Source organism: Acanthisitta chloris, unplaced genomic scaffold, assembly GCF_000695815.1.
Source record: "Acanthisitta chloris isolate BGI_N310 unplaced genomic scaffold, ASM69581v1 scaffold1519, whole genome shotgun sequence".
Lineage (NCBI taxonomy): Eukaryota > Metazoa > Chordata > Aves > Passeriformes > Acanthisittidae > Acanthisitta > Acanthisitta chloris.
In genome coordinates, this window is record NW_008689583.1 from 106120 (window position 1) to 128058 (window position 21939).

Below are 21939 nucleotides of genomic sequence, written 5' to 3' on the forward strand. Positions count from 1 at the left end.
CAAGACCTTAATCCTGCACTGTGCACATAATACTGTGGATCAACTGATAATATGATCAATGATATAATAATGCTTCCTATAAAGTAATTATCTCCCTTGGTCTAATAGACCTTCTTAGCACATCTGAGATACATAGAGAGCAAGTTAGGATTATTTCAGTACAGTAAAGGGTTACAATGTATCACAATCAAAGTAGACTTGTAGACCCTGAGTGCTGAACTAGGCTCCCTTTAAAGAGAAACAGCAGCTCAAAGGGTCCTAGTTCTTAAATTCAGTCCCAGCTGAAATTGTTGGTAGCTTTTGAGATCACTCTAGCCACTGTGAGTGGCTGGAGCCATGTTAGTGGCAAAACCAAAGTCTCCCAACTGAAAACTGCCAGGTGGCACATGCCAAATAGAATTTTGACAGCATTTTCAAAACCATACCCTAAAATCTTCACGTTCATTCCACAAGATCTACTAGGGTAACAAACTAAATTTTTCTTACTTATGGGTTATTTCCCTAAATCCGCTAGACCGATCAAAAAAGAAAGGCCAAAAAAGAGCCCTTACCCCAGACAAACTTTTAAAGAAATAATTGTTAATCAAGACTGCCTTTAACTTTTGCTTACTTCGAAGATTAGATTTGTCTGAATTTCTCTTTGAGGAAACAAACACCATTATCATGGGTATTCACTGAAAGTGATATGCACGGAAAGCAGGTCACACAAGTAAGTGTGTTATTTTAGTGAAAACAGACTTATCCATCTCAGTTTTAGCTTAGCTCACCCAAGATATAGCAGCAACAAAGGCCTAAGGGCATGGACTTAAGTGTAATCTACAAAAAACCTGCTAGGAAGCCTAGATATGTGCCTTCTGTTGGCCACACCAAGTTCAAGCCACAGAGCCTTAGCTAGCGCAGCAATAACTACCAACTCTCTGACTGCATTTTGTCATCCACTGAAGAGACTCTCACAGTATTTGACCACTGATAGCAGGACACCAGGGTATTTACAGCGAGACTGCTTTTATTTTAACTCAGTTTTAGTTCACTTTAAGGATAGCATTGACAGAAAGTGCACAGGCAAATTAAAATTGTTGGCTGAATATCCTTTCCCTAGCAGAATGAAAAGGAGAGATAACATTCATGCCAGAAATATTAAGTGGTTTTTCCACAGCTATCACTCAAGTTTCACATGACTTTTCATGGGTATATAAAAACTGTATGGGTATATAATTTTATATAATCTTCCATACTTATTTCCAGTAGCCAGCTTAATAAAGACATTGAACTATGATGTCATAGATTGAAAGAAACAAAACTTAAAAAGAAAAAGTAGTATTTATTTGATAATAGAACATTCCCACAGAAAAATCATGCCAGAATGCTGTTCTCATTGTACTTTTCTTACTGTAATAATCTTTCCATTTAAAATAGGGAGTATTGCACATGCAAATTAGCCATATTTTATACAGAATACATTTTTATTATTGAAACACATGATTTTCATTAGCAAGCTTCAATTTGACTCTCTCACTTAACAGCAGAGCATATTTTGGCCTTAGCTGGCTATGTGGAATCACAGTGGTTCTTCTCTAACAAGGACAACTGCACTCTGTAATGTTGCCCACAGAGTCCACTGAGTGTGGTAGTACCTGCAGGAAGGGGAGAAACTGCAATGTACTCACCAGTGAGGCCATGGTGAACCCAATGACTTCAATGTAGCCATCATCATGGCGCTGAGGCTCAAAGTCTCTGTGATCTCCAGGGTTTCCCCAGGGCATTGTGCCAGCACAATACCTACCAAAAAAAAAGTTTGGAAAGCAAGTTTGAGAAAGCAGTTTTCCCTGATGGGTCCTGACTAGTAGCCTATTAGCCTGTTCTGTTGTCCTCCAGAAGTATCCAGATATCCATTTCAGGATTTACTTGAGGGATAATTAAAAGTTATGCTGACAAGCACTGGGCAAAAGGGAAAGCCTGTCTCTTGTTTCCAAGCTGATATATCTGTGGATGTTGTATCCACCATAATCTTTTTCAGGTTTCTCTGAGAGGAAAATGGGGAAACACCAGGAAATGGGTAACAGAGCAGCAGCACTTAGTTCTCCCTACTTTCTTCAATTCCTACAGGTGAGCTGTTGGGCCAGAAAGCTGTTTTGCCCCTCTGCTAGGCAGGCACAGGGCTGCAGCAGCAACTCCAGCCTAGCTCAGCAGCTCTAACAGCACAAGAAATGTAAAATATTGCATAGCCTGAGGAGGCAGGGAAAAATAAGAAGCAGGAACAGATACAGCTGTGGCATCTGTCTTTTCTACCATTAAAGAATGGATGTCAAAGCAATCTCAGAGTGATAGAAGGGGAAACTTTGGAGAGGTGACACCAAGTAGAGGCTTGCAGTGCTCAAAAGATCATGTGCAGGTGGGTCTGCAGGTGGAGCAAAGTGGTAGGTTGTCTAAAATAGTGGTCTCCAAAGTGGGGTGCATGCACCACAAGGAGTGTGCAACAAAAAAATCCACAACTGGCAAGTCAATTAAGAGTGTGTGAAGAAAAATATTGCTTTTATTTTTAACAAGTAAGAAACACCTTTATGGCATCCTTTCTTAATTTACATTTGTGTATGCTTTATAACATGTAATATTAGTATAGTGATGATAGTGGTACATGTATATAAATAACATATGTATTGGGCTAGTGGTCAAAAGATTTTTACTGATAGGAATGAACAATCAAAATAATTTGGAGACTGCTGTTCTGGAGAGCAGGAGATAGACAACTTTTAAGAATACATCTGCATTTTTATTTGGAACACCTCACAACTTGTTAAAAAAACAGCATTTCTTTCAGCAGTTTGGTGTTCCTTTATTGGAGAAATATTGATCCTTCCTCTCTGTTTACTTCTGTCCCCTCCTCTTCCCTTCATTTTTCCACACTTGGATTCTAATTAAGCAAAAGACCAGGCATCTGTGTCTTTACTATCTTGTTTGCAGGTTAGGTGCACAACTTTTGACCAGGTGTTTGTTAGGCATTTCTACAGTATCAGGATATTCAGCTTGTTAAAGGATGGTGTTGCTGCACCCTGCTCTCTGGTGCTATTCTCTATTGCTAATTAACAGCATTATAAGCACCTAGCCCTCAACAAGGCAGCCCTGTAGCAATATGATTCCTGCACACTCACCCAGCCTGGACAACTGGTAGGTCTCTTTTTTAAACTATTATTTTTCTTTGAGCATCTGTCTTGAGCTTACCTGGGTATGTTTAAAAACACTATACACTGGAACTTCAGCTCCTGGATCTTTGGAGTCAGGTCTGTACCATCACACTACAAAGCCAAAGTGACAGAGCACAGAGAAATTGCTGAATGGAGCCACAGACAATAGAAGTGTTGCTGCTTTGTAACAACTTTCCCAAGACTTTCCTTGGAATGTGTTGCAAATGTCATGCTCAAAACTGAAAAGTAACAGAGCCATTAAACTCTCACCTCACACTCTCTCCAACCTCCCACCCCCACCCCCTTCCCACAGTGCTATGACACAATTTATTACACTTACCACAACTTTAACATGCTTGGATAAATCTCTTGAGCTTCTTTGCAGAAAGTCTGTAAAGGCTGCCTGCAACAGAAAAATGTGCAGGAATTGTCATCAGCATTTCCTCTCTTCTCATTTCTTATCCCACCACTGAGGTAATTACCAAAATGCCATCCTTTTGTCAAACTTATTCTCTCAGGGGATACAGTTTTTAATTTGGGGGAAAAATTTTTGATACTTCTTTTAATAGGTTAACTGAAAAATATCTTTAGGAACCCAAGGATTTAAGTGCAAAGGGTTCAAAAAGGCATAGGGTTCAGAAGGAGTCATCCTCCAGAAAGATATTATGTGTCATTCATTATCAGACTAATGTTTCTCCCTTAATAACTACATTTTAGAACAAAGTGTTAGCCATGTACCTCCTGAATGCAGAAATGGATAATTTTATTTACATATTTATACATGAAAATTAGTCACTCCAAATAGCTGATCTCTGCCTTCCACTTCCCATGACCCTACATCCAGGACTGCTCCTCAAAGCTAAAAGGTAGATGCCAAAACTTGGTGGATTTCTCTAGGAAAGTCACTATCAATGTACTTCCCAAACTCTGAAAGAAGCACAGCAGCTTCTTGAGAAGCTTGTGAGCAAGAAGGAGGGGGACCAAGCTATGTCCAGTGCTATGTCCAAAGGAGTGACATTTCTCTCACCTGCTCAGCTCTGTACCATAACAGTGCCTCAGGCACTTTTCAACAGACACCTGTGTGTGGCACTGCCACAAACAGCACATGTGCACTTGAAACTGCAAGAGGCAAAATGCACAGGCACGAGCTCCTGATGTGAGAAACTGAGGGGGAAGGCACTTAAGAAAACTCTCAAGCAACTAAGTTAACATAATTCTGTAAGACAAATCACAACTCACCCCTGCATAAAACATTTTATTTCTAAATCGGCTGTTGAATTTCTCTGGATTTGCTTCTGTGAAAGGATAAAAAAGAAAAATATGAACACCCTAATAAAAGAAGTAGACTTCATTATAGCTTCACATTCTCTGCCAGCACTATAGTGCTTTTAGCACATATCTCTCAGTGAAAATATTAAATAAATGTATTTTTCCTGTGTGACTACACTCCATCTGTGCCTTTACATGCTATGAGACTTCAAACGTTGATAGTGAATTCTTCCCCTTTCCTGTAGAGTGTGAAAATAGATGGAAACATGGTAACAGGAATTCAGTCAGTTAATTTAACACCTCTCAGACTATTCATCTCATGATCCCTCAGTACAATTTGTGAGACTTCTGTTTCTACCAATGGAGAACAAATCTCTAAGAATTATTAGAAATTCATGAGACATTAACCCATACTTTGAAGCAGGAGTAAAGCATTAGTAAATTAAAAGATGAAACAGACACTCAAATGCTGGTGTGTTAAAGAGCTACCGAGGAATCGACACTTCTACCCAAAGTCCTGCAGGGGGAAAAAAAAAGTGGTTACTGTAAAACCTATTTAGAGAGACATTTTATTTTGATTAGACTCCACATGATGGAGAATTTTAAGTCTAGTAGTAATGCACATCTAATGGTTAATTATTCTCACTATTAAAGTAAGTGTGTGGGGGTTTTCCTATCTTGAAATTTTCAGCCTTCAACTGCTGACTGCCAAATCTTATTATACTTCTCTGTCAGATTAAAGAGCCTTCAACTATCAGATATCTTCTCCTTGAGTAAATACTTGTAGGCAGTGATTAAATTGCCTCTTAACCCTCTTTCCAATAAGCTAAATGGAATTCCTTTAATCTCCCAATATAAGGCACATTTCCCAGAATACAGGTCACTCTCTGGCCTCCTTAGGAACAGCTTTCTTAGTCTGTGGCATCTAGAGATTTCAGAAACAGCCCTTCTGACACTGTACTCAGTGCTACTATCCATCATCCAGCCTTGCTCAGTGATTCTCTAGTGAAAACATCAAACTACCAAGATATTCCTTCTGGCTAAAGCATCACACCAGTGTGAGCATATCCAAATTACTTCTTCTCCAGTGACCACTTGAAACAATACTTCTAGTTCTCTTTGAAGTCACTATATCTCACAGTATAAGGCTCCATTTTGTAAGAATGAGCTACTTGAGGTTTCTGGTTTGATTGCTTGCTCGGTTACTGTATTATCCTTTTGTTGTGGCACAAGTGAGTCTGAAACTCAGACAGGGTCACATACTTCAAACAATTAGTTTGACCGCATAAGTAAATCTCACCTCACTTACTGAGCTGACAGCTGTTTGCAGAGTCTCAACATTCCATGCTAAGCAGCAGGAGGTTTCTGAAGGTTTAGTGCCTGTGCTGCTCGTTCTCCTATGCAACCATCCCCAATGGCTCTGGACAGCAGTCACCAGAACACTGGATTTTACATGGATCTTATGACAAATATTGTCCAGAACCAAGGCCCCAGCTTAGAGCAGAGACGGAGCCTTTCTGAGGTAAGGGAGCCAGCAGTCCCTCAACACACTGCTCCTACTTCTGACATCACAGAGGAGCATGGGTAGGGAGGAAGGACTCTTTCTGCATTATGAAATAGACCCTAGAATTGATTAGAGTGTAATTGATTGTAGAAGTAAATTAGTGACTTAATATCCAAGGCTCACTCCACCCTGAAGGTAGTAGAAAACTGAATGTGTTAGGCTGCATGTGTGCAGTGGCAGGGTGTCCTGGAAATGAACAGTCCTGCAGAGTTGAGGGATCAAACAGCATGCCAGCAGGGATAACGTAAATTGCATCTTCCCTGCTCTGCCAAAGCACAAGGATAGCAATGGAGGAAACTGGAAAAAGTGTCACTACTGAGAGCACTTCCTGAAGAAGCAGAGCTAAATATATTAGGCTTGGATCCAACCCTTAAGTCTCAATCTGATTAGTCACAAGAGGAGTGTAGAAGTTGCCATGGAAAAGGCCACATTCATGTTCAGGTTCCTCTGAGACATTGCAATCACTACATATTCCAAATGCAACAATTGACCAATCTCTATTGCATAAAGTGCCCTGCTAGGCTGAGAATTCATATCAATCTAACTTATTTTAGTTTGGCATGAGAATGGGGTGACAGGCATGGGGTTTGTTTGTTTTAATACTATATGTGATTACCTTTGCTCCACATAAGCAAAACCAACTGCACACAGCTACTTATCTCAATGGCCCAAGTGCTGCAGCCATGAAAGTGCTTTACATTTTGCTACTGTTAAGAATTTCTCTGGATCCATCAGTTGTAAATGAGATCAGAATCTGCTTTGCACTGCTCAAAATTCATCGAGCTATAAAATACTTTGGGTTGGAAGGGAACTTTGAAGACCATCTAGTCCAACTCCCATGCAATCAGCAGGGACATCTTCAACTAGATCAGGTTGCTCAGAGGCTCATTCAACCTGACCCTTGAACGTTTCCAGGGATGAAAACGTTTCCAAGTTACCTCTCTGGACAACTTGTACCAGTGTTTTACCACCCTCACTGTTAAAAACATATTCTTTACATCAAGCCTAAATCTACTCTTTTTGTTTAAAGCCATTACCACTTGTCCTATTGCAATAGGCCCCGGTGAAAATCTGGCCCCATCTTTCTTAAAAGCCTCCTTTTAAGTATTGAAAGGCTGCAATAAGGTCTCCCTGGACCTTCTCTTCTCCAGGCAGAACCACCCCAATTCCACATGAAAAACAATACGACCCACACACAGGCAACACCTCCAAGGCTGTATGTTTTCCTTTCCTAAAATACACAGGACTTACTCTACATATTTTAGCATTTGGGAAGATAAGGAAGACACCATCAGTAAAGACTTCTGCTACAAAAAGCTCTCCTGGCCACACATACTCAGACACAGAGCTTGCTCTGTCAAGTATTTTTTCACCCATGTAAATTTTTAAAACACTGGCATGTCTGGAATAACATTCATTCTTTATAGGGCTCCATAACTTCATTATTAAATAATACCTCCATTAAATGAGAAAGTAGCCATGCATTTAATCTATACAGTATATTCAGTCACATTAGCAATGCATAGTGATATGCACTCAAAAAAAATGCATACAGCTGTCATCATTTCATTCCTGTGCCCTTTTGTGGCCTCTCATTATTATTCCTAAAGCTTGAAGCAGTCTTAAACATTATCAAATATGCATTAGTTCATTCCATCATGTACCCTGCTCTTTATTTAGCCTGGCATTAGAGTGCTATCTTTTCATCTTGAAATGACACTCTAATAGGATGACAGTGAAGGTAAGGGAGGGTATGTTTTAGAATAAAATAGCTACATATGAAGCTGGAATGACCAAAACTGAGCAGACAACTGAACAAGGTTTGTTTATACAAACATGTCTGCATAAACCATATGAATAGAGCAGTTCACATCAGTCCAAAGCACACCCGTTGAGCCACATTTCAATCTGTATGGTGTGGTATAGCTGCCATTGGCAAGGTGACAGAAAAGATGCTGTAAATTCCTGACAGTTCTGTGGACATTAAAACCTTTCACTTACATAGAGACACTCTGGGTCTCTACCAAGTCCAATGGCATTATGTTATACTCACATCCATAAATCACAGATATTCAGTTTGAGAACACAATTATTCTCCTGCTTCCAGTCTTGTACCTTTATTCCTCCATCTACCTCCACACTTGCACCTGACTTTTATTTGGTTTCCTTTCTGTTTTTATTCTGACACTTCTCCATCAGCATTAACTTCCTTTATGTCTGTACTTGGTATCTCCTTTAGAAGATCTAAAACTTTGTAAAACTTCCCTTTTAGCCCTTTTCCTCCAGTAAATTCCACTTTTTCTTGTACTTTTCTTTTTTTTTAATCATGAAGTCCCTTGAAAACTCATGATGCAGTCCTTTCTTTCTTCTTCTATGTATCTTGAGTTTTTACGTTCCAGCTTTCCTTCTGAATTATTAGAACAGGATGTCAAATCCAGCTCCATTTCTAAGTCATAAAATAACTGCCCATCCCCAGGATTTAAGGAAATAAAAATTTCCTGCTACCTCTAGATTCATGGAACTCCAGCGTAACATGTGCATCAAATCCAAGGCTGAAGTAATTATTGAAGACATTGAGTGGAAGCTGTAATTAGATAACAAAAATATGTAAAAATCACATGAACTAAACTTTTCTTAACGCATCAGGGATTAACAGCTTTAAACCTGGCACGTCATGAAAACCTGCTAAGAAGAAAGTGGAATGTATTGGGGAAATGTAAGCAGAAGGTTGTTCTGAAGGACAGCAATGCCTTATGGATGATCTGCATCTACAGGACTTTATACTCATATATACATCTTTGTAAACACATTAAAGGGTTTCCTTATGCTGCCATTGAGATTTTCCATAAGGCTGCATCACTTAACATGTCATCAATACAAAAGGTTTGCCTAATTGCTACCTCTTCCAGCTCAGCATGGCAAATGAAACTCAAGCTGTATTCTTCTAGCTTCATATATAACCAGGAGCAATGCAAGTCCCAGAGAAGAAGCTCTAATTCTATTGGGGATGCATGAAGCAGGGAAGCACACATCTGGCCTCTTCATCATCACACACACAGAGAAAGGCTGCAGAGAGACAACAGCAGCATCCAAGACAAGCTGGAAATTATAAGTGAAAGGAGGAAAATGGTTCACAGAATCTGGCTTTTTCTATGATTGCTGCACTTCCAACATTTCCAGTTCGAATCACATGTTACTGTGTGATTCCCATGCAAAAGTTTTCCCATTCCTCAACTATCAAGATACACTAACGGAGACCCACACACATGAAAGTTAAATACAAAAATACACTACACCTTGCTGTAAAGTAGAAAACAGTTGGTATCCATTAGAAAAATCCTAAGGAATTAAATGTTACATCCTCTTTTTAGTTTTGTCTAATTTGGTAATGGATTGTAGTCACAATTGCTTCTCCTGCAACTACAGAAAAACAACAATGACCTTTCTGATAATGTGCTAGGGATTTTTTTTTTCCAGGATATAGTCCTGGAGATAAATGTTCCATGCCTAGGAGTTACAAGCATCAAATAAAAGCATTACATTCCACACACCTCTGGCATCACTGACATATGAAAAGAACAGAAGGAAGAGATGCAAACAGAAAATTCAAAAGTTGTATAACTCCCAACCCATGCATCTTATGGTATAATCCAAAGATGTTCCTAAGCATCCTATAGCTTCCATGGGAAAAAGAGGGCTCTAACCTTACGTGCCCCATCCTCCAACTCATCCTGGGGCAAATCAGGGTTGCGCTCAACCTGAAGATTCCAGCGGTCCAGCTGGACAATCGTCCCATCTTCTACATGGCACAGGATCTTGGACACTGGCTCATCTGTGTAACCCTGACAGCAAAGGGTGACCAGATTATCAGCCACGGATGGTGAAAACAAATCAAGTCACTCACCGATTACCCAGCAGACCTCCCTCCTTTGACACAGGCCTCAACACCAAGTCAAAGGTTCCTAAGAACCTTGCTAAATTTTGACATATCAAGGATTTAGCAAGCTATTACTGAGGTGTGTGAGTCTAGGGCAGGCAAAGTAAGGCCATAAGGAGAGGAACTGAAAGTATATTTGCTTTGCCTGGAATAACTCCAGGGGCATAGTCAAGGATAAACAAAGAGAAATAAAGTTTAAATTATGCTTAAATTAGAAGCCTTCATATCATCCTCATTACTTGGCCTAAAACACCAGATACATCTACAAACACTTTTATTACAACTACATCATGAGTAATTCAAAATTTCAGACTGGAGATGAAGGCAAACCATTATGCCTAACTGAAGCAGACCTTGGACACAGTCCTGCTTGCTATTTTATCCAAGAGGAAGTTCCACCCCATACAGCTAAATCTGAGCAGCAAGTTGAGCATCCCCACGGAAAGGTACCCCAGCCAGTGCTTACCCCACCCCAGTTGAGAGTGCGGGCAAGGTCATTCCCAGTGCCAAGTGGAAGGACAGCCACAGGAGGTGTGGGGCTGAGTTGCAGCTCATCAAGGATGGAGAGGATCCAGCCCACCTATAAAAAGAAAAAATGCAGAGAATTGTTAGTAAGGAGGATTTAAAGAAAAAATACCTATATTGATCACATCATATTACTCTTCACAGACATGATGAAGCAAAAGAAATGTAAAAATGAATGAAGAATAATATGGACAATGCAAAACAGTTGGTTTGGGTTTTTTTTTTTTTTAATTGCCATTATGCCAAAAGAAACTAAACCTTTGACAAGAGTTATGAAAGAAAATGCAGGAGACTCACTATGAGCATGGTATCTCAGAACCTGCCATGTCAAGCATGAACTTGCCCACAGGTCTCCCATTTTCCAGACAAGAGACCTTAGTGCTGAAATATTTCACTTGTACAAAGCATATTTTATATATGTATTTTATATACATATATATATATATATACACACACACACGCACACATACATATACATCAAACAAAAGACTAAAAGTCTAGACTAAAAGATAGACTTTAATGCTTGGGGTTGAAGGCTTTTGAATGGAACAATGAATCTGTCTCTTTTGCATCCCAAGATATTAGTTATTTTAGAGAGCTATTTCTCTCTTCTGAACTACATAAAACTTTCAAATAGAAGTCTATCCAGAAGGAACAAATTACTGTAAATTATTTTGTTTTCATTAAATGGTAATTTCCAAGGGGGAGAAAGAATTATTGCTAAAGATGTTATCAATCTTTTTATGACTGAAATCCTTGCTATAAAAAAGAAGACTTTCTTAAACTATTTCTCATTTTAGAAAAAAAATAAGTTATCATTTGCAAAGAACCTGTGCTGCATTTTTAAATAAAGCATTAATAAACAAAACAGAAGATTTTTTTTTCTTTCCTCTGGCTGGTTTGCAAAGATGCAGATCCTACTGGAAATGTGAACTTTTAACTAAGACAGAAAACTGAAATCCTGACTGCAGCTGGAAGGAATTTTTCTTCCCCTAATTAATATTACTATGGTTTCAAATACATTCTTAACCCCAACTGGGATAACCCTGGAGCTTCACAAAAGGCACTTGGCATAACATGAGCATTAGGAGTAATACCTGGATTTGAAGGACTGCAAAGGGGGTGGCCTAATAATCACAGTGATCCCCATGCTATTCAGTATTCTCAGGTATGTCTGTCTCTCTCCAAGTCTCTTAACAGATAAATTTCATTTTGCACAAATGGCATTTATCAGATAGTTATTTATCATAACCAACTATCCAATTATTAAAATATTCATCTGGGATGTGATCCCATACATTGTTCATTGTCTGGCAACAGCAATCTGAAGCACTTACTGCTCTCATGAACTTGGAGGTCACCAAAAAGTACTTAGGTCTTTTAAAGGCATTTTCAGAAGTAAGTAATCCTTTGTCTTTCAAAATATCTATCCTGCATCATTGATCATCACTGATAACAGGAGACACAATCAAGAGTCAAAATAACTTCAGTGGGGCTGGGACTTCTTAGAGAGTCCTTTGTCTTTACCCCTTGTCATTGCCACTGACTTAATCCATACATCTATGCCTCAGACTCACACTGCTACAGGTAAAATTACAATCCCTACCACTTTTAGAAATGTTTTTAACTGATAAATAGAAACTTCAAATAACTAACTTATAAGTACAACATTACTATTTAACTTGAAGTCACTGCCAAACCTTTTACATTAGTTGTACAATCAAGGAATGATGCAGACCATCATCTCCCTGTAAGCAGAAAGCTCCTGACTGCTTTGAAAGCAAAACATTCCACTTATGCCCTGGAAAGTAACTGCAAGCAGTGACTGTAGAAGAGTTACAAGAAGTTCTGATTCACCTCAATAATGTAAGGTAACATCTGTCTCATTGCATATTCAGTACATCCATTTGAGCCATATTTTTCATTTCTAGAGGTAATGGCTTTGGGAATAACTAGATATTAATTTGCTTCAAACTGAGCAGCAGCAAAGGTAATAGTGGAGTGCTGCTCACACTAATGAGGAGGTGCTGCCACCTCTCGCTTGCACTGTTCAGCAAAGGGGAAACAAAGGATGGACAGACTCAATATAGTTGTATTTATTTCTATCTTAAAATCTTCCTGATTACACTTTTTTCCTATGAAAACAATGGCTTCCTCAGATGGAAAAGACTGCCAGAAACAGATTGAAACACTTTTGCAGCTTATGCCTCCTGCTGAAAAACATTCAGCATAAGGAAAGTTCATAGTTCAGTAACAGTAATATCTTCCTCTCCCAAGTACCAGAAAGACAGTAGTCTTATCATTGATTTTTTTTCATCACTCTTGCAGGGTAAGCATTGATATTAATAACCTACTGCTGGGGTTCTAAAAGGATCCACAGAAGCTGAGCAAAAAATTCCCCCAGAAATTTAAGCAAAAATGCATTAAGGGTCAGGAAAGTTCATAGTTCAGTAACAGTAATATCTTCCTCTCCCAAGTACCAGAAAGACAGTAGTCTTATCATTGATTTTTTTTCATCACTCTTGCAGGGTAAGCATTGATATTAATAACCTACTGCTGGGGTTCTAAAAGGATCCACAGAAGCTGAGCAAAAAATTCCCCCAGAAATTTAAGCAAAAATGCATTAAGGGTCAGGGTTCAGCTCACTAAAAATAAACTAACTCTGTGTCCCTGAACATCTGCATATATCTATTCTGGCCAATCATTGCATCTTGCAAGTAGTAATGCATTTTCCTTACCACACTTGCTTTTACAATTACTATCAAATGCTTGTTTGGGGACCTGAATTGAGCCTCACAGATATTAAAAGTCAGTTTTTGAACTGTATTTAAGCACTCAGTGGCACAGATTGAGATTTACAATATTTACAGTATTCCTAAGTACTGGAAGGAGTAATTCAGTTCTAATAACTCTGTTACCACTCATGGTTTCCAAACTCTGAACTGCAGAGTCTGTCTCAAACTGAAGGTGCCCAAAACATTTAAAGATCTGACCCTATTCACTTATCCAAGAACACAAATTCTGCAGCAAAGAAAAATACTGAACATGGATCTGCCAGATCCCAGGCTAGTAGTATGACAAATGCAATATCCTCCTCAGAAATCCTTTGCAAAGAAAATGGGGAAACTGACTTTCTTTACACACAGAGAAGACCCTATTTGACTGTAGTCTGATACCATGAAAACAATAGCAGGAAGGAGTAGAAATTAAGATTCAGTGGCTCCCAGGCACTGATGCAACCTGTCAGACCCTCAGATCTATGTAAACAGTGAGAGGAGGCTGGCAAAGTTAGTCTTGATCTTTCTTTAAACTGTACCGAATCTTTATGCATAAAGGAAATAGGACCTTGAACATTTGGATCTGGCTCCATATCTACACAGGACAGGCCACATAAAAAAACCTGAAAAATATTAGATTTCTCAAGCATAAGGTACATTATCTGGCTGTGCAGGCATCATGGAGTGGGAAACCCATCACTGTGAGGAATTTAATCACTTGGCCAAAGACCACAGGGCTGCCAAGTGCCAGTCACCTACCGTCCCATCCCCACCACAGGCCAGGATCCGCAGGTTTGGCACTTTTCTGTACAGCTCCAGCCTGGCCAGGGAGGGAAAGGGGAAAAAAGGAGGAAAAAGTCAGAACAGTAATGCAGGCAATTTTTATGCATTTTGCTGAGTGACAGTGTAACCACTGCTTATTGCACTCTTAAATATTCACTACTAAGAATGTGGGTGAAGGTAAGGGGAAAAAATTTTAAAAACCCTCAGTGTAACCAAAAACCTCAACAGTGAAGAGGAAGCTTCAGCCCTGGCAGCCTCAGGTAGTCTTGGCCCCATCCCAGCCTGAGCTCCTGTGGCTCACTTTATGTGTTCACACACACAACACCACTAGGACATGCAATGAGCCTTCCTCTATGTTAGGCAGCAGCTCCTAAGAAGTGTTTGATCAGTTTAGCATGCTCCCATGCTAAATCTGGAAGGCCAGACTCTCAGGTTCCCTCTGGAGAGGACAAAGATCTTTCCTTTTTCTCCTACTGCACAGCAAACAAATTTAAATGTTGAGGTTTTCAAATAAAAATTAGTGGTCCTCATCATGATTTGCTGAGCTACTGTTTCTCAGGCTTGTAGAATATGACAGCTTCTTCAACTGGTAACAATATTTTGACACCTAGAAGGCAAGGACATCTAATAGAGCTTTTCCTCTGGATATCTGAACTAAGAAACCAACATGAGAGACAAAAACAAACCCTGCTCCTTCAGTTGCTTCAAGAAAGGCATAATGAACTATCTTCTAATGGATGTGGAACATTCACATCTAGAGAGCTGAGTGACTAGAAGACCTAATCCTCCTTTAATTCCATTATACAGCTCTGAAAACAAAAAACAAACTGTAAGACTATCTTAAAGCTTCTAAGCACCTGGAAAGAACAGAGATAGAGGTGTTTCTCCAGGGGGAAAAAACCAAACCCTTAGGTGCCTTGAATAGAAAATACCTGGACTGTTCTTATGCAGGTAAATATTTGATTTTACATTACTTTTTGAGCTGCCTAACTTGTGAAAGTAGTGCTGAACAGATGGTTAAGTAAAGCTAGTAGCCCCATCTCAAACACCATAGAAGGATGGTTTCTAACCCTTGGCAGCAAGAATCAGCCCTTTAATGACAGGTCCTCTACCTTGGAAGAGGCTCACACTTCAACTGTTGCACAGATAAACTCAGTTCCTCAGCAAGCAGAAAAAGAGTTGCATAGTGCTGTCATGTATGGCAATCTGGAGGCAGCCTCACCCCACTGCAACGATCATCCATTAAGGAATGGTCAGGCATTGGGATCAGCAGCGAGTCTATCTTGGAAACATCTGGAACTAGCTCTGTCTGATATGAAGGAAGCTCCTGATGTCTTCTTACAAAATCCACCACTGCAGCCCTCCCTCTTGCTACCAAAACCTTAATACATAAACCTCATACACTGTCTACTAATCTAGCCAAGCTAGACCTTTTTCTGCTTTCCTGATCAGGAACGTAACAATGAAGGCTTGAGAACTTACGCATCTCTTGGCCCTTCCTGAGAGAGATCAAAGACCTGGCGTGGATTCAAATACCACATAAACATTTGGAGAACCTTGGTGCCCTGAGAAGACAGGAAAATCAAAGGAAAGAAAATTATGAGCAGTTTAATGATTATTAGAAATAAAAGTGTGAATTATTCACTATACTTGAACTGCCTTCCTTTTTTTCTATGCTTTATAAAGCAAACATAAAACAAGAAAAAGACAAACTAGAAAGCTTGCTGATGACTGCTTTGTAGAACAGCAACCCACCAATCTGGACAAGGTGCACATACATGCATATAGACTAATTTTAACAACACAGATCACTGATGTTTCAAAAGAACAGGCATTTGGGGTCAGACCAAAGATTCATCTTCCACAGTAAAATATTCTCCTCCCTCTCCCTACCTGCAACAAGAAGAAACCTCTGTTATCCCACACCATCCTCAGCCTTCCATGACATTATGAAATTGAACAAGCTTGTAGGCAAAGTTACCATTAGGCATAGAGACCTTTCTATCTGACTAACCAAGAACTAGTCTCATGTGCAGAAACACTGCTGTTAAACTAAAACTTTGTAACCTCGTTCCAGCTGATCTTCTTACCTGATTCCCTCCACTTTTTGGATTGACAAAAACCAGCAGTGGCTTCATGAGTGGAGATGAAATAGGCTTTATCACAAATGGCCGACCTTTGTTATCCTGAGAAACAGAAGCAAGAAACAACTTTAGTCCAAGCTATATATGTTTTCCTGGCATAACACACACACAGGAGACCCAACCCAGCTCTGACAAAACTACCTCAGGTATTGGAAATAGTACAGCCATGTCTATGGCATCACACCCCTTCTCTGCCTAGTGGAAAACAGGGATGAGAGCTGAGTCTCTTGCATCGCAAGGGAATACTCTTTCATTAGAGTGCTAGTCCTTCTGGAGTCTGGTACATTCTTTCTTGAAAAAAAAAAACTCAGAAAATAAAACTTCTCATCCAAGTTGTATCTCTTCTAACAAGGAATTCAATAGCATGGAGCTTTCCAGGAGAAAAAAATATATTAAACACCGGAATTAAAACAAAACAAATGAAAAGAACCAACAGAAACAATCAAGCAAATAAACCACCATCACCAAAAAAAGCCCTAAAAACTTTCAAGTCTGTGTTTAGACATTTAAACAAAAGGAGCCTGATTTCCAAAGCATTTGAATACCTACTTCATTGCCTCTTTTGCTGGCTTTTCTTTTAAAAGACGTTCTCTTCTTTCGCCGCGTTGAAGTCTTTAAGGAGTTCTACATCAAAAGAGAAATGAATACATGAAAAGCAAAACAAAATTTAGAAGACAGGCCCAGACAGAGCCCCTTTACGAAGCTCTTCCATGCATGTCCACTTGGAGAATGATAAGAGTATCTGGCACATGCTCGAGATTTAAATTACATGCGCTGCATGCTTTACACTTCCACACCACCGTTTATGGAGAAAGCCACACACGGAGACCAGACTGGTGCTTTGGAACTGGAAACTTTCCCACGCTGTGAGGGGGGAAAAAAGATCAGATGCTCCCATAGACTCACATAACACCACATGTTGTACCTGCCAACCCTCCCAATAGGGGTAGGAGACGCCCATTTCCCCTTCGGGGCTCCAGTCTCCTGCCCAATCAGGCTCGTCTCCTGGTATGGAGACCACCTGCATAAAGATGCAATAAAAAACATGATAAATGAGATATTTTTCATGTTTTTTGGGATTATTTTTTTTTTTAGGAAAGAAAACAACAAGTTTTAGCTCTGGCAACCATTATGACTCAACATAACATAGGCCACCATGGCGTATGAAGCTGGTACTGTAGAGTCAGTTCCAGCCTATCAAGGAACTTGTGTAATCATCTGCTAAGGAACAAACTGACTTGTTAATTTTTAAGGATTTGAGTGAAGGGGGTGTTTGTGGGATGCTTGTTTGCTTTGTTTATAAATAACAGTATCACTTAGCTACATGGAAAAAAAACATACAACTGCTTGTATTTCTGCAGAACTCATTAAAATAGAACTTATGCCAAGACTGTTCTCCGGACTGGCAATAATCTGTTCAGTGATGCTGAGTGAAAAGGTGCTCTGGTGTGATAAGAACAGTCCAAAAAGGAGAATTTTATTATACTTTTTTAATTATTTTAATTCAGTAATTGAAGTCTTACCTGCAGGAAACCCTAACTATTTCCACATGATTGAAATTTTGTACTATAGAAAATATTGCAAAGATTTTCACAGTATTTCAACTTCTAGTCTAGCCATCACCAGGAATTAGAAGAAATGTAATTGATTATTATTTTTCTGGCTTCAAGTGGGAAAGTAAGATCCACTCAGCCCATCTGAAAGTTCATTTCTGTCCTGACCTTGCATACCAGTAAGTCAACAATGAGAGATCATCAAATCTATAAACAGTGATGTCTGTTCTTAATCCTGCTTGCTAGCTGACATTAGCAAGAACAGCTACTAAATTTGGCTTCATATCCAACAACCACCTCCAGAATTTCAAGGCTTCGGTATGACACACCAGATACAGAAGCTAATTCTGCTACATTTCTGAGAAGAAAAACTAACAGCTATCTAACTCAAATACTAAAGGCACCAAAACCAAGAGAAGCCTGCTGTAGAGCACAAGGTCCCAAACTTTTTCTCATGTCTCAACATTCCTTTTGGACCATGATATAGTCATGCCTTACTGCTTACTGAAAATACTGAAGACAAGACAGCTTTTCAGAGCAATGTCAGAACATTTGCCCTTTTAGACCATATTTTGAGAAACCATCTATAGAAGGGTTCGTACTCTTCCCTACTCTGATACAAAGTGATCTTGAAAGCATGATAAACCACAGAAGACTGCACTGACTATGAAAGCACATCAGCAGTTCCATCTGCATGATCTTTCATTGCCCTACCTCCTTAACCAGACCAACTGTAGACAGAAGTCTTGATGTCGATAGAAAGTTATGGGGACATTACATTCAAAGCTGCCTCTCACAGGGGACTTAGCCTAGTTCCTGAGCCATTCTCTGATGAAGGCTTCTTTGTGGTTTGAGGCAAAACACAGGACAGAGAGATCTAGTCTATTCACAAGTTTTGCTAGCAGTCTGCTGAAAGCTCACGCACATACCGAGCCTTGTCTCCATGCATCAATCTTTCCAGGTGTTACATTCAAAATGCATATCCTGTTGGTAAAGTGCAGTTAGTTGTTCTGGCAAATGTTACTCTATAACTTCAGTAAGATAAATTACTAGGCAAGTACTTAACTGTACCTCTAGAAGGACTATACTTGTTATTTTACCTCCACAATGGACAGGCCTAAGGCCAGTGGAGTTCTGGAAAGCACAAAGAGTTCAGCAAAACCCTGACTAATTTTAAAAGAATAATTTCAAGAATCTTTAAATGCAGTTGTCATCAAATCCCACTCTAATATATCTCTTTTCTTGCCTGAGGGTGGGGTAAGAAAAGGCATACAGCTATGTTAAAGAAACAGTTTTAGTCTAAGACTCCATTCATGATTATAACCATTTTTGTTTCTGTACTCAAAAAGGCACTAAATATGCTACATCACAACAATGTTATTTCACTTTTTTTCTTTTTAGTAACATGCCTACACCTATAGTGTTAACAGAACCTAAAGCTTTGCTATGGTAATTGCAACCACATGTCCATAGCAGATGAAAGGCAAAAAAGCTGCTTAAACATACACAGGTACTTTTTGCAAACATGCAGAAGAATAACAGCCAAGAGTACCAGCAATCTTTGCACACTGAAGTGAAGAAATGGATACATACTACCTTGTTCATATAACAAGGTTATGAGTGTTTTGTAAACACAATGTTATTCAGCAAAGTACCTGATAGCAAAGCATACCTTTAAATGGGCACCATAAGTAAATCCTAACTTGCCTCTAGAGAGAAAACCTCTCCTTTGTGGATGCCAGTTTGTCCATCTTCAAAAAGAGATTTTTCATATTATTAAATGGTCAGTAGTTCTCATGAAGTTTAGCTAGGTAAAGAGAAGCCTTGGAGTCCTTGTGTGGTGCTGGATGGTGTGAAAGCCATGGGCTACCTCAGACAAATTCAGTGAACCCTTTTGACCTTTTCCTTTACACATTATCAGCCTTCGTTTTCAAAGACTTTTAGTATGCTGATCTTCAAATTACTTAAATAATTAATAGCTTCTGGGAAGGTCAATCTTGGCCATCTTCTGGTTGTTCACAAACCACCATCAGGCAAGTCAGCTTCACTCAGTAATCGAGGAAATAAAGAAATAAACCCAGAAATATAAATACTCGCTAGACCATTTTGAAGGTCCTCAAGAGAGAAGAAGAAAACACTATGTTTACTCACCTTGAACAGAAAAACCTTGAAATTTTACAGTTATTCCCTTTGTCTCCCCAATTGGAAGACAGACTGAATCAGTAAATATATCCAGATCCTCATTATCTACTTTTCTCCCACAACACAAGCATAAAGCAAGTCAACTGCTAGAGCTAACACCATTTTGGCTACCAAACCTCACCTATAAGAAAATACAAGTCAACAAGAGTGACCTGCTCCACAAACTAGGAGATGGAATTGATTTGAACCCCAGGAAATCAGAGCACTGCTAACAGTACAGAAACACTGGAAACCAGTAAAAAAGTTACAGAAGTGGTTCACATTATGGATGACATGGAATAGGTATTGGCAGTTTTCCATTCATGTACGTGGGTCATTACATACAGGGCTACCACCAATTCCAAAGCTATTTTACCCATTCAGAATATTCTTCATCTTGCAATCAACTGCTTGCAAGAAACCAAAGCTCCCCAGTTAGAACACGAGTTGTAAGTAGAAATTTGTCCTTAACCAATTACACTATGATGCTTCACTACCACAACATTTCTGGTAATGAGATGAGGAGTGTGGTCTTTATTCAAGCCTAATATTTGAAAGGTGGTGACCCACATTGTACAAAATAAGCATGGAAAACCATTTTTGTAGCAATAAAAAGCATAAAAATTAAAATTATAAAACAGGGCAAGGTTTTGCTACAAAAAGCCATCATATTTGCTTAAAAGAAACAACAAACAAACAGGATACAGGCACCACTAAAATCAATTTCATATGAGCAGGGAATTCAATTCAGGAGCTGTCTGTGACCAATGTAAGTAGTTAATTAGAGCTGAGGAAATATTTTATAACAAAAAAAGCTTCTAGCCAAATTTATTCTGACTGTGGAATATGTGAAAAACAGATTGTTGATTACACATTCATTTATTATGTGACTCTACAAACATTTGTGAATGTTGTTCTTATATTCTGTGGATCGAGTGCAGTGAATATTTCAGTGTTTACCAAATCTTCCTATAGGGTGAAGAAGGTCATAATACATAGAAGTAGAGCTGGCCAGAAACAGCAGGAGAGGAAAAATATTTCCTAAGAAAATAATAAATAAGAAAACAAGACTTCTGCCAAAAATCTGAAGACACACCCAAAAGATGCATCAGCATTCTCCCCAGCAATAAGAATGCATTTTCCCCATAATTGCAATGGGTGATGGTAACAAGTTTCACAGAATTACACCCATTGTCTGTGATAAATATAGTTTTGATCTATCAAATGCTCCTGTTACTCAAGATAAGGTTTTTGCGTGCTACTGACCATGAATTTCAAGGACTCAAGACATGATGCAGAGGGAATAATGGATTGAAGTACTGTCTCTCCACACAGGCACACAAAGCTAACAGATATTTGCTTTTAGCTTAATATTTTAAAATCATTTTTAAAAAGATATTTTTCCCATATATCAAAATTAGATAGCTCAGACTTACTGTTTAATTTGATTTTTTTCTGAAAATAATGGACAAGAAAGTAAAAAACCCTAAAAATATTCTAAGGAAGCCAAATCAAAAGGAAATTACAATTGTCAAGGTGTTTTTCTTTTTTACTAAAAATCAAATAAAATTAAAAGACTGAAAAAGAGCTTCTCTTAGTAAGGTTATGAATTTATCAAATACCACACAGTGCTGAAAATTATACAAGGATATTAAGTCCCTGCCAAAGGCTCAAACATTCCTCAACAAGAGGAAAAAAAAAATTTCTCTGGAGGATACTGGAGTAAAACAGAGCAAGAAGTGTGGAGAAAATATACAAATAGCAAAGAAACCCTTCTTTGGAAGGTGGTAGAGGTGACTAGCAATCTTGCCTACACTCCCTCTGGACCTAAAGGAGAAATAGCAGTCTCTTTTGTCAACTTTTTGATTACTCTATTTCCCCTTCCCTCTGCCCCTTGTCTTTAATATCCAGCTTGTTAGAAATCTTACTGATGAACAATTCTGCTGGTGATATCCATAGACTGGAACTAAAGATTGAGCAGTGTCATCTTAGGCCTTTTTCCAGTTACATAGGAGTAGTTTTGT

The 21939-nt window shown here is 39.0% G+C and overlaps 1 protein-coding gene across 1 annotated transcript in view; it reads right to left on the reverse strand.

The window, feature by feature from the left end:
• Positions 1–21939, reverse strand: part of DGKI (diacylglycerol kinase, iota) — a 110995-nt gene that overhangs the window by 79174 nt on the left and 9882 nt on the right. The window contains exons 6-17 of the mRNA XM_009081457.1: positions 17107–17202; positions 16731–16805; positions 16128–16223; positions 15520–15602; positions 14014–14074; positions 10419–10532; positions 9720–9857; positions 8521–8599; positions 4422–4477; positions 3523–3585; positions 3220–3293; positions 1668–1779 (exon numbers count right to left, since the gene is read on the reverse strand). Of these exons, the coding sequence (XP_009079705.1) occupies positions 1668–1779; positions 3220–3293; positions 3523–3585; positions 4422–4477; positions 8521–8599; positions 9720–9857; positions 10419–10532; positions 14014–14074; positions 15520–15602; positions 16128–16223; positions 16731–16805; positions 17107–17202 (1047 nt within the window). The remainder of the gene's footprint in view (positions 1–1667; positions 1780–3219; positions 3294–3522; positions 3586–4421; positions 4478–8520; positions 8600–9719; positions 9858–10418; positions 10533–14013; positions 14075–15519; positions 15603–16127; positions 16224–16730; positions 16806–17106; positions 17203–21939) is intronic.